General features: G+C 38.7%; 2 protein-coding genes across 5 annotated transcripts in view; one reads left to right on the plus strand and one right to left on the minus strand.

The window, feature by feature from the left end:
* The window catches only part of LOC113051019 (sodium/potassium-transporting ATPase subunit beta-1-interacting protein 2-like), a 34,143-nt gene that overhangs the window by 2,875 nt on the left and 17,770 nt on the right, over positions 1-13,498 (plus strand). The window lies entirely within an intron of this gene.
* On the minus strand, positions 2,971-11,933 carry LOC113051018 (uncharacterized). 4 transcript variants are annotated; one of them, XM_026214602.1, is made up of 3 exons: positions 11,842-11,933; positions 4,095-11,750; positions 2,971-3,437 (listed from the first exon to the last, which is right to left on the minus strand). In XM_026214602.1, the coding sequence occupies exon 2, from the start codon at positions 10,758-10,760 to the stop codon at positions 4,659-4,661; it is 6,102 nt and encodes a 2,033-aa protein (XP_026070387.1). In that variant the 5' UTR covers positions 10,761-11,750; positions 11,842-11,933; the 3' UTR covers positions 2,971-3,437; positions 4,095-4,658. The 4 variants fall into 4 exon arrangements, with proteins under 4 accessions (XP_026070387.1, XP_026070386.1, XP_026070388.1 ...); XM_026214601.1 differs by lacking the exon at positions 11,842-11,933 and having other exon boundaries at positions 4,095-11,443; positions 11,532-11,825; XM_026214603.1 differs by lacking the exon at positions 11,842-11,933 and having other exon boundaries at positions 4,095-10,016; positions 10,050-11,825.

Genomic DNA, 13,498 nt, shown 5'->3' on the forward strand with positions numbered 1-13,498 from the left:
TGTCAGCGGAAGTGCTGAGTTGAGTCCCACCGCTGGCTGCTGAGACTGTTCCTACGGAGTGTAAAACAATATCAAGGCCTGAAGTTTATTGCTAGCATTTTGTTCATGAGTGTCCCTTCGGAGGATCACAGTTTGAGTCGTTCCTTGAACTCACCAAGCTGAGACAAGATAACTTTCTTGAATGTCCAAGTTTCTTTTTTATGGTTTTCAAGTTGTTTATAATGTTTTGTTCAGTAGTGTACAGTAGTGTACAATATATGGATGGATATCAGTCCCTTTTTTAAATGTATTTATTAGTGTTGAATATATAACCTCCCATATTTGACAATTAATCAGTCATGCTCATTTCCCCTATTTTTACATTTAGTTTACTTTTGCATCATCTACTGCTCATTAAATCTTAATAAAACTAAACACAGTTAATTGTAATCTTTAGCAAATCTCAGCATGAATATCCACTTTTCAAGATGCTGTGATGCTTGTGTTCAATGTTGTATAGAATTGTAATATTAACAATTTATCTTTAATTGTGCATAGCAATAAAATACATTTTTCCTTTTACTTTTTTTTTTTGTTATTACCCTGTTATGTTTTTTTTTTTTTTTTTTGGTATATTTTTATATATTTTAAAATGTAATTTATTGTGTGATTTTTTTTTTTTTTTAAATCATTCTAATACGCAGATTTAATGCAATTGAATTCATCCTTACTAAAAAAAAAGTATACTCACCCAACTTTTGAAATGTGGTGTATATATTTATAGTATATTAATATTAGTATTATTATAATTAATGTCCATTTGTTTCTTTATTTGGTAAGCAGCAGTTTAATTCAGGATAGTGCACACTCATTGTACATTTATGGCAAAATGGACTCTTTCAGAGTGATACAAAATAACAGTTTTAGCGACAAAGACTGTATGTGTCAGTACATTATCCATTACATAATATTTGCTGTTTAAATCTATTTCATTCAGCAAGATTCAAATTTGTATTTGTCAATACATTCACAGCTCAGGCACAAGTTTGTCCAGAGATTTATCTGTTGTGTAGCAGGAGTCTTTGTCTTACCACTTGTGTATGCAACCAGGTGACCTCAGATGCATGTTCATGTGTTTTCTCTGGAAATGTCTTTGTTTGCAGCAACATCTCAGTGAAGAAACTGATAATTGGAGCTGGAAATATGTGCCAGTGCTGTTTTGCCACCTCACAACATGTTTCTTTATGTTTTAGACCCTCCCCAGATACACAGTTGTGTCTGGATGCATAGACAACATTTTCAATCATCCCCTCAAGCTCCCAGATACAGTACATAATGAGCGTCTTTGTTCCCCACACAGAAATCTGGGTGTTGAAAAATGGACCCGTTCATTATTTTCTCCTAAAGCGAATAAGTGCCTCTTTGATCGGTTAACTATGGAGACCACCGCTCTCTCGCTCCCTCTTTCCACTTCTCATTTTATCTATAGTTAACAAGAACACAATTGATCAGAAAATCTTGCATCTCTTCTCTTTCACTAAAACACAGTCATCTGACAGTACACAAAGTGAATAATTCCTTATCTCATATTTATTAATGGAAATTACCTGGAGGTTAATTCGACTCAGTAATATGGAGATGGATGTGGCTTGTTGAAAGGGTGTTGATGTGAAGTAGATTAATGACAGCTCGATCTTCATACACACACAGAGATAATTATGTGGATTACAGAAGAGGCATTCGGGAGGGAGTGTCATTTCACTGCTAGCCAGCCACTTTGCACTTTTTTCCAAACGGCACCTGCAGCAGGCTCCGAGTCGTGCCTTCGGTCCCATTGTTTTCCCACGTCAGAACAACAGTGCCTGCACCTTCAGTTAATTAGGTTTCTCTCCCAGCCGAAATGGATGTGGAGCCTTCGACCATTCATTTACAAGCGTCTCAGACATTAGTAAGGCTGCATGCATCATTACACAGTAAGGGAGCGTCAGTCTGAAAGTAATTAAATAGAGTTGTATGATAATGAAAGGCCCGTGGTGTGAGCTGATTTCGGAATTGTACACCGATCACTTCTTGATAATCCTCCTCTTAAGCTTTTTGTCTTTGCGGGGCCAATGCACAGGTGGTATACAGAATTTAATTTGATCTAAATGAGCACGAATCATGCAAAAGACCAGGCATAAATACCTTTCTGCATATTAAAGAGCAAATTTGCAGGCATTATTGTTAAATTTTGGGGTCAGTAAGAATTTTGAAAGGATTTATTACTTTTATTCAATAAGGATGAATTAAATTGATAAAATATTAAATATGACATTGGATGCCCTTTTTCCACAAACTGGTATGCTTCTTTAGGGTCTTCAAGAAATGTCTGCAGCATACATTGGTTAAAATTTCTCAATGGTCGTGTAAAACAACTGTTCCAAACGACCCATTTTGGTGCATGTCTCTTTAAAAGCCTCAGAATATCAAAAACGCTTGATAACTGAGATTGTTCAGGTTTTCTGAAGATTAAAAAAAGAGCGAATGGATTTTTATCATTGTAGGGCAGTTGTGTCCACACACTGCTAAGACACATTATATGCAAACACCATGTTAAAGTGAATGTTGCATCCAGTGTCCCCTTTAAGCAGTGCAACAGAAACACTGAAGATTGGCATAATGGCTGCTGAAAATTAAGCTTTGCCTCGACAGGAATAAATCATATTTAAAATATTACTGTTTTTACTTTAATTTTTATCAAAGAAAGAGATTTCTTTCAAAAACTTTACCAAAAATCTTATTAAATTGTTTGATGTTCAATTCAAGAATGAATAAAAATTTACTATTTTTAGTATTAAAGGAAAAAGTGTTCAACCAAACATAAAAACTTTATCATTATTTCACCCTCATGTAGTTTCAAACATTTATAATGGTATAAAAGTTTTTTTTTTTTTTTTTGATACAAAGAAATTTAATTGGACCTGGTTAAGATTGTTTATTGTTAACTTTTGGAATATGTGTCTGCAGGTCCATGAGTAAATTCCTAACCATTTGAGCAGATCAGATCATTGGGGAACACTTGCATGATGTATTTCCTCATTTGAAGATGCCACAGTGGACTTCAAACTTATTTCTGAATAGCCCTTCTGCATACCAACTTTGGAGGTCCTTTAGAGGAGAGTGTGTTAATTTCCTCGGGTGCTTGGGAAGAAACAGAGTACGTGCTTGTATCTGCTTGCAACCAGTGCATTGTGGGAAAGAGAGAGAGAGAGCGAGAGAGATAGGAGAAGAGGGGAAGAGAGCACTGATAGTGGGATAACACTTCTCATCTGTGATTAATGCTCTCTCCCTCACCTCCTGCCCCGAGTTCTCATGAGGTCTGTTGTGTTGCTATCCACCAGCCTCTGCACTTCTGTAGACAAGAGGAAGAGGACACGCTTTTGTTCCTACTTGTGTCATATGCAGAAGATAGGACTCACCTGAAACAAACAAAAAAAATTGTATGGAAGCTTATTTCTGCCACAGAACAAAAAATACAAGCTTTTTGGTATCACAATTTAGACTTTTTTTCTTGTAAGTCTAAAAAAAAATCTGAGTGTGAGAAACTGTGTCAAGATTTTTTCTTCCAAGGAATAAAATAAATAAATAAATAAAATAAAAAATGGGAAATCATGACTTTCTCTCAATTCTGACTTTTTTTTTCTCTTGCAGTTCTGAGTTCATATCCCATAATTTAGACCTTTCTGTTCTCAGGATTGATAGACAAATCAGAATTATGACATATAAGCTCAGAATTATGGGGGGGGGGGTCAGAATTGTGATGATTCAGGTGATTACATGGCACAATTCAGAGAAAAGTCGAAACTGCTAAATGTTAACTTGCAATTCTGCGAAGAAAATAATTAAACACAAAAAAAGATAAAGATATGAACTCAAATTGTGAGAAAAAAAGTCTGAACTGTGAGTTGAAGTTCCACCAAGAAATAAAAAAATTATAGACGCAGTAAGACTTTTTATATCACAATTTGTACCTTTTCGCACATTTTTTATATCTTAGATTTAAAAACGTAATTTAATTTGAGTTGAGTTGAGAGAAGAAAAAAAATCTGAATTATGAGGTAAAAAGTCACAATTACTTTTTTTATTCCATGTGTAATTCCTCCAGGTACCAAACAGACACAAGTGGCTTTCTCATACTGATGGATTTATTGAATCCAGCTTAGTCAGGATCATAAACACACCTTGAAAACTAAAAGCACAGAACAAACAATAATTAGCTTAAAGAAAGAAATCTGACAGATAAAACTATTTTGACAAATACAACATACAAAACATACCTCGTTGGCTGAGTACCAAGAGAGGAATTAGTTTAAGTCTTTTTCTTCTTCTTTTTGTTTATCTTATTTCTCTTATTAGCTTAGTGACCACACTTTAGTCATGCATCTTTCTTTCTCTTGAGAGATCGCTTCTTTCTCTAGAGAGATCGCTTCTTCTTCTGTATTAACCTCTTCTCTGCATACGAAGCTCACTCTTAAGCTACAGCGCCCCTAGTGGCACTTAACGGTAATAATAAAATACAGAAAATGAATAGAAACGAAAATGTGGCAGTAACACTCCCACCAATCTCACAACTCTTACTGTGGGATTTCTATGAATTACACTCAGTCTGACAAACTGAACATGAAAATAAAAACAAACCCTTAGTCTGCTTCTAGCAAAACAATAACCTTATGAATAGGTCGTTCTAATGAGACTGTCTTAGTCACAAGTTTACTGTGCTTGTCATATGTCCTTTCACTAACCAAAAGTCGAACCTTTCTCACTTTGTTATCATTTCCTGGATAGACATCAGTGACTTTGGCAAGCTTCCATTCATTACGTGGTGCCATGTCATCTTGTAGAAGCACTACATCATTTATCTTCAGATTCCTTCTGTGTACATTCCACTTCTGTCTTGGTTGCAAGTTGAGCAAATATTCTTTCCTCCAACGAATCCAAAATTCATTGGCTAAATATTGTACTCTTCTCCATCTTTTTTGAAGATACAAATCTTCTTTCATAAACTCTCCTGGAGGAGGTTGAACAATGGTTGACTTCATAGTGAGAATGTGATTGGGCGTTAATGGCTCAGGACCTGTTGGATCACTTAAATGCTCGATGGAAAGTGGCCTACTGTTGACAATCGCCATTACCTCATACAACAAGGTTCTCAAGGATGTACTGTCGAGTCTCTTTGCTGACTGGTCAAGGATGGCTGAAAGAACACTACGGATGGTCCTGATCTGTCTTTCCCATATTCCACCCATATGGCTTGCCGAAGGGGGAATCATGAGAAATTCACATCCAAGCGCTTTTACCTTCTCCTGATTCATTTCTTTCATGAGATCTGCGAGTTCTCTCTGGGCCCCAATGAAATTGGTTCCTCTATCACATCTCAGTTGACGCACATTTCCTCTTATTGCAATAAATGCTCGCAGAGCATTTAGAAATGCGTCTGTACTCAGGTCGTCTACTACTTCAATATGTATGGCTCGTGAACATAGACAGGTTAGTATGAGTCTATATCTCTTGAGCTCCTTTCGTCCATCTTTGACGTATATTGGTCCAAAGCAATCCATTCCAACATAAGTGAAAGGCGGGGTAGACTCAGTTCGTTCTACTGGCAAATCTCCCATACTTTGATGCTCCGTTTTCCTTCTGTATTTGCGACATCTGACACATTTGAAGATGTATGATGAAACTGCACGGCTGCTCCCAAGAATCCACCAACCATTTGCACGCAACTCATTCATAGTCATTCCACGACCTTGATGTTGAACCTTCGTGTGAAAATGTCTGATCAGCAAAGTTGAAATATGACTGTCCTTGGGAAGTATGGCTGGATGTTTTACATGCGGGTGTAGTACAGCTTGACCCAAACGTCCACCCACTCTGAGGATTCCTTCTTCGTCCAGAAACGGACTTAGTTTGTACAGATTATTATTTGTGGTCTTGGAAACCGTTTTCTTTGATTTTAGACTCTTTATCTCTTCTGCGAAAACTTTCTCTTGAACAATTTTGATGATAAACAGTTCTGTTTGTTTTCTTTCTTCCAAAGTTGTACTTTCTTTGATGCTTTGTATATCATGCTTGTGTTCCTTGACCTTTCTTCTCAAGATTGCAAATGCTCTTATCAATCTGGACCATTCTGAAAACTTCTCAAATCTGCTGAAAATAGTTTGCTCTTCCTTTGCATTGATGGTATACACAGAGGCTTTGCGAAGTTCTGGATCATTTTCCCTGATCTCTCCTACCTTAACATCTCTATCAGGAATGTTCTTCTCCCAGAGAAATGCTGGCCCCTCAAACCATTCAGAGGACTTCAGTTGTTCTGCGGTTAAGCCTCGAGAAACGTAGTCTGCAGGGTTCTGCTCTGATGCGACATACGCCCATTGTTCTGGCTTTGTGCTTGACTTGATCCTTTGTATCCGATTCGCTACGAAGACTTGAAACCTTTTGGCATCATTATTTATGTAGCCGAGAACAACGGTGGAGTCTGTCCAGAAAAACTCAGCAATGTATGGGATTTCAAGTTCTGTCCTGAGTAGATCACTGACTCTAACTGCAACAACTGCTGCTGAGAGTTCGAGTCGAGGGATAGTTGTGACACTAGTAGGTGTGACTCTTGACTTGGCCATTACCAAGCAACAATGGACTTGATCTGATTGGTTAATGGCTCGCAGGTAAGTACAAGCACCATATCCATTGACACTGGCGTCTGCGAAGTGATGAAGCTCGTAGCTTTTAACCTGACCGAAATCTGTAGGAATGAAACATCTTTGAATCTGCATGTTAGCTAAACTTGGAAGGTCTTTAATCCAGGATTCCCACTGGGGTTTTAAGTGCTCTGGAAGCTCGTGGTCCCACCCAACCTTATCCTTGCACATTTGCTGAAGAATCTGCTTTCCCAAGAGGACGAACGGTGCAATAAACCCCAGGGGATCGTAAATGGAGGCGACAGTAGAAAGTACACCTCTTCTTGTAAGGGGGTTCAACTTGACTTGAACTCTGAATTTGAATGTGTCTGAAGTGACGCACCATTCAACTCCAAGAGCTCTTTCAATGCGTGGTAAACTTAAAGACAGGTCAAGGTCTTTCACTGTGGCACACTCTTCTTCTGGAATAGTGGACATAACTCTCTCACTATTACACACAAATTTGTGGAGTCTTAACTTTCCTTTGAAACAGAGCTCTCTTGAGTCTTTGATGAGCTGAATGGCTTCCCTTTCAGTAGGAACGCTTGCCAAACCGTCATCAACATAAAAGTTTCTCTGTATAAAGTGTATGGTGTTTTCTTTGAATTGACCTTGTCCTTGGGCAGCAAGGTGTTTTAGGCCAAAGTTGGCACAGCCTGGAGAAGACGCTGCTCCAAAAAGATGGACCTTCATACGGTAAACTGATGGTGATGCTTCCAAATCTCCCTTCTCCCACCAAAGAAACCTTAAGTAATCCTGGTCTTCTTTTGTGACATGGAACTGGTGAAACATCCGCTCTATATCACACATAAATGCGACAGAACTTCTGCGGAAACGACAAAGAACACCAACCAATGTGTTTGTCAGGTCAGGACCGGTTAAGAGGTGGTCATTGAGAGAAGTATCCTGGTACTTGGCCGAGGCATCAAATACTACTCTGATTCTTCCGGGTTTGTGTGGGTGATAGACCCCATGATGTGGGATATACCATGCAGGAGTGTTATTCAACTCTTTGTCAGGGACTCTTTCAGCATCTCCTCTTGAGATGATGTCATCCATGAAGTTTGTGTAATCATTGTAATATGATTTGTCTTTCTTTAATCTTCTTTCAAGACACTTTAGGCGATGCATTGCACAAATTCTATTGTCTGGTAATGTGGGTCTTTTGTCACGAAATGGTAGTGGCATCTCATAGTGGCCGCTCTCATTCTGTGTGATGTTTTCTTTGAGTTTTGTGAGAAACTTTAAATCTTCTTGTGATACAGGGTTGCCCTCAATGGCTCTTTCAGAGAAGTCTCCTTCAAGTGCTTTGATAATGTCCGAAGGGGTGATGTCCTTTACTGTTGTCCTATTGACATAGTGGACTTTGTTCTGAAGCTTTAGAGAAGGCTTAAGCTCTGGGATGACTTTCTTGACAATAATGCGATGACTAATTCCAATTGCATCTCCATAGTTCAAGCAGTGATTGGTTTGTCCAACTATACTCCAACCAAGATCGGTGCGCTGAGCGTATGGCTCGCCTTCCTTGCCTGACACAATCTCTCTCGGCAGAAGAGCTTGTGAGCAGTTGTATCCGATCAACAATCCTACCTCGCAATCTTGCAAAGGTGCGATTTCTGATTGAAGGTGTTCCAGATGTGGCCAAGCTTTAGCTGTTTCATTAGTTGAAATGTGAGCTTTGTTGGCTGGAATGAATTCTCGTGTGTATGTAGGAGGTAAAGTGATTCTTTTGCTTGAGTAAAGGCCACGAACTTGAAGATTTTGAAGTCTGTCGGACTGAACAACTGTAGTCTGGGAAGACATAGTAGACAGTTCTAGTTTAACAGGTTCTTGGTTTGTCTCTAGTAACTTTGCAACTTCACTGAGAACAAAGGTTGTATCGCTTTGCGAATCCAGTAAGGCATACACAAGAACTTCTTTGTGTTTTGTGGAAGATGAAAGCCACACAGGAATGATTGCAGCTGTCTGTGTGTTATTTTCTTGACTTGCAACTCGGTTAGTCGTAGCCATGGAAGTGACTTGTTCTTGAACTCGGTCGCTTTGACTTGACCTTTCGTTGCTTGGATTTGGATTAGCTATTGGTTGCCTTTGTTCTCCTTTGTCCTTAACTCTATCTTCATGAAGACAAGTCGGATGCCCTTTACTGCACCTTTCACAAATATTGCGGTTGGTACAGCTCTTCGAATGATGGCCTGGTTTGAGACAACCAAAACATAGCCTTTCTGACTTAATAAAGCTGACTCTGTCTGACACAGCCTTTTCCAGAAAACTTCTGCATTTGTGTAAACTGTGCTTAGGTTTCTTACAGAATACACATACCAGTTGTATCTTTTCTTGTGAAGTCGTCATCAGGGTTTTAACTCCAATTTCTTTCTGTTTTGTAAGCTTCGGTTTGTCTGATTTGTTAGGCTCACATTGTTTAAGTGACTGTAAAGATGTAACAGGATTACAGGCTATCTTGGCTTCTCTCGATAAAAACTCAACAAACTGGCTGAAAGTGGGAAACTGATTTGTTTGTTCTTCAATTTCAATAACCTTGCGGTTCCAACTAGCAGCAAGCCAGTCTGGAAGTTTGGAAAGTATCTTTTGGTTCTCATTGCAGTCATTCAAGATCTCTAATGACTTGATGTGAGCTGTAGCAGCTTCACAACTGCGCAAGAAATCTGCAAAGTCTCTTAGTTCGAAACTGTCTCTTGAGGTAATTTTGGGCCATGCATGCAGTTTGTCTCTAAAGGCTTTCGCGATTGTGAATGGATTTCCATATCTTTCATCCAGAATCTTCCAGGCAGCAGCATATGCAGATTCGGTTCCAAGCAGGAAGTATCCTTCAACCGCTCTCTTAGCCGGTCCACTCACATATCTCCGAAGGTAGAATATTTTCTCCTTGTCTGGGATATTTTTTTGGTCTATCAGCGTTTGAAATGACAGCTTCCAGTCACTGTAACTTAAGGAATCCCCAGAAAACACAGTAGGTTCAGGAACAGGGATACGGCTAGTACTTAGTGCACTTGCTAGCACTTTAACAAGATCTGATGTACCATCACTTGTAGGAGTGGCTGCAGCTTGGGGTATAACTTGTTTAAGCAGAGATGGGAAGCTTACATGTTCAGCGTCTTTCATTTCTGTGTTAATCTTTGTTACATCAATCTTTTGCGCTTCTACTGCACTCATTTGGTCATAAACCTGCATCTTTGCTTGTGCTGCCTTTAAATCTTTGACCTTTTCCAGGTGCAGTACTTTTCTTTTCTTTTCATCAAGTGTTCTCTGCAGAGCTGCATACTCTGCTTCTTGTTGAGCCTTAAACTTTGCTTCTTCTGCTTCTCTCTGCATTCTTAATCTAATTTCTTCTGTCTCTCTTTCTAAGCGCTTTTGTCTAATCAATGTTTCTTGTTCTACTGCTTTTTTCCTGACTTCAGCTTCTAGTCTTTCTATCTCTTGCTGTTCCGTTTCTTGTTCTTCTAATATTTTGAGAACAGCTTGACTCGCTGCTGCTTCTGCTGCGGCTTCTTGACGTTTTATAGAGGATCTATGTGAATGCTCATTTGAGTTCTTAGTGGTGTTGAAGGAGCTTGACTTATTGCTTACAGTTTGAAAGAGGGAGCCTGCTTCTGGCCAATCTTGTTCCTCTTTTCCTTCCAATCGGCTGGTTGCTTTATTCACGAGGAAACCTGAGATCTCCACACACAGATCTACTCTGCGACGTGACTCCTGATCCGGTGGGGTGAGCTTACGTAACTCTTCATAAACTTTTGTGACATCTGCACAAAGACCTCTAACATCACCAATAATATCTTCAAGTATGTCTTTATTCAAGGATTCTGTTTGAGAGAGGGGTAACTTGGATGCTTTTGCACGTGTTCTCCACTTTTCATAGTTGTAGTTAAATCTTTGCTGGAGTCCTTTAATCCTCTCATCCTGCATTTCTCTTCCCTTTTCTGTGAGTGTTTTCACTCTCTGACTTCTTCTAAGTTGTACTGATTCTTGCTGCTCACTAATATCAGTACATTGGGTTTCTTCAGACTGCATCTGGGGTTCTGCACTATTTAGTGGTGTATTTGGATCAGTCATTTTAACGTCTTGTCACTTGTCACTAAACAGCAAAATCTTTACGTTAACTAAAAGTCACCCCTGTACTGCAGGCAGTTAAAATATAAAGGCAGAATAAAATAAAAATGTAACACTGAATCTTAATGCAGTAATATGAATGTAACTTAAATTACTGTCAACTTAAATATACCCAAAACGTATTCAAATAAGAGTTATTCACATTTAAACTGTTCACATAAAATACAGAATTTTACAAATAGCCCAATAAAACAAAAGTACTGATGCTTAAACTTAGGTGCTTTAGAACTTACACTGTGGCTTAATAAAACAAAACTAGGAATAGCAAAACGTTACTTTCACTTTTCACAGTTTGATTAATCAACCATAAACTTGTGTTTTGTTTTCCTTGTTTAGACAAACCCTTAACTTATGAGTGTCCACACATCTTATGGTCTTATCTTAAAGTGTTGCTCTTCAAATCGTGTGCTTTGGTCCCGTGCGCGCTCCCCGCTCTGTTCACGTGCCGATCACGCTGTGGCAAGACTGCTGCTCCTTTGATCATGCCGCCTCGCCTCCACCCGCATGCAGATCAGTCCGAGTTTTCACTGTAATTCCTCCAGGTACCAAACAGACACAAGTGGCTTTCTCATACTGATGGATTTATTGAATCCAGCTTAGTCAGGATCATAAACACACCTTGAAAACTAAAAGCACAGAACAAACAATAATTAGCTTAAAGAAAGAAATCTGACAGATAAAACTATTTTGACAAATACAACATACAAAACATACCTCGTTGGCTGAGTACCGAGAGAGGAATTAGTTTAAGTCTTTTTCTTCTTCTTTTTGTTTATCTTATTTCTCTTATTAGCTTAGTGACCACACTTTAGTCATGCATCTTTCTTTCTCTTGAGAGATCGCTTCTTTCTCTAGAGAGATCGCTTCTTCTTCTGTATTAACCTCTTCTCTGCATACGAAGCTCACTCTTAAGCTACAGCGCCCCTAGTGGCACTTAACGGTAATAATAAAATACAGAAAATGAATAGAAACGAAAATGTGGCAGTAACAACATGGTTCCATACTTTTATACTATCACGCTCACCACAAATGTACACCTAACTGACATTCTCCACAGAAGTCCTTTAGCTGAATGACTGGCTCATATTCATTTTCGAGAGTCCACCTCTGGGGCGCTGGGAACTGTTCCTGGGCAGATTTCTCTTTCACAGTGAGAGAGAAGGAAGAGAGTGTTGGCAGACTGTTGGCCAAACCCCTGCTCTCTCTCTCTCTCTCTCTCTCTCTCTCTCTCTCTCTCTCTCTCTCTCTCTCTCTCTCTCTTTCACACAGTCACTGATATGAAGGGGAGTGCGGGGCTCTCGTATGCATGGATGCGTCAGCAAATGAGCTGTGTCCAGCACACCAGAGCTGCACTGATGTGGCAGTGCCCTGGGATCTGCCTGACCATGAGCAGACTGTGTAACCAGAAGGGCTTCCAGTAGACAGTCTAGTCAAAAGACCTGCTCTCGTGTCAATGTTGTGCACAGAACTGAATAGAGAATGGCTTTTAAAACTTTCAAATCGATTTTTGAATTTGATTTAAAGATTTATTTCATTTATGGGGTTTCACTGTTGCTTCAGAAGTTAGTTATCTATGTAGACAGCAAGTTGGCACACTAGGAGCTGCAATGAGTACATCATGCGATTGCTTTTTATTAATCTTGCATTGTGTTTTAAATATTAAATACCATCTCTGTTTCACAGTCTGTACAGTAATGATAGTGAGCAGCTTCAGGCTGAAAATTTCACGTCATGATAATTTCTGTAATGTGGTCACTGGGTGTATTCTCATCCCTGGTGCTGTCATGGCTGTGCAGCATGACATATGCTAACCGAAATCTCAGCTAGTCCCTGTTTGTGTCAAGCCCCAGTCTCGGTTCTCGTGCAGATGACTGGGTCATGCCGAGTTTGTAGGACTTATGCTGTCTTCTGACAGCTGGTGATTTTGAGTCACCTCCTTTTCGTTATTATACTTGTCCCAAACCTGTGCGCTTCTCAACAGGCAGGAGTATCCAGAGTCCAGCCTAATTAAAGCCTCTATGAGCAGCTATACTGATGAGCTTCTGTGAACGTTAGCAGTGACTGTCATAATCAATCAAGCCTTATTTTCCATCATTTATGTTATCATTATGCTCTGCAGGACTTGATGGTACTAGTATTACATATTTACTTATTTTAATTAAATAATTAATTTAAATTTGATTGTAAATATTTTAACATTTATTATTATTATTATTATTATTATTTAAAGCATTTATTTATTTATTTTAATTAAATTTAAAAATTATTTAACCAGAACACAGTGGGATCTGCCTTTGCAATAATCAGTCCCTGTAACATTCAACGTTATTGAACCACTTTTTCTGCAGTATGAGTAAAGGGGGATAAATTAAAGTGTTTTTAAAAGTGTTTAGTGACTCTGTTAGACACTCAGCAAAACTAATATAATGGGGGAACTTAATGGGCAAATAAAAAGCAATAATGTTGCATAATTAACAAATATATTGTGAATACATAGCCTTAATTAGTATGTATTTTTTTAGTTAGGAGCATTGTTCCTGGGTCCATTGTTAGTATTAATGTACAAGCCTTCTTGATAAGAGATTTCCTCAATGTCTTACACCCTGTTTAAAGCTGTCTGTATCATATTTGCCTTATTAATAGCCCAGCTTTCCTGTGTTTTATGTACCCTTTTCATATTA

The sequence above is a fragment of the Carassius auratus genome, chromosome 31 (assembly GCF_003368295.1).
Source record: "Carassius auratus strain Wakin chromosome 31, ASM336829v1, whole genome shotgun sequence".
In the NCBI taxonomy this organism is placed as follows: domain Eukaryota; kingdom Metazoa; phylum Chordata; class Actinopteri; order Cypriniformes; family Cyprinidae; genus Carassius; species Carassius auratus.

Excerpts from the sequence above, each read along its gene's own strand:
- LOC113051018 (XM_026214602.1), bottom strand. The coding sequence starts at position 10,760 with ATGACTGATCCAAATACACCACTAAATAGTGCAGAACCCCAGATGCAG.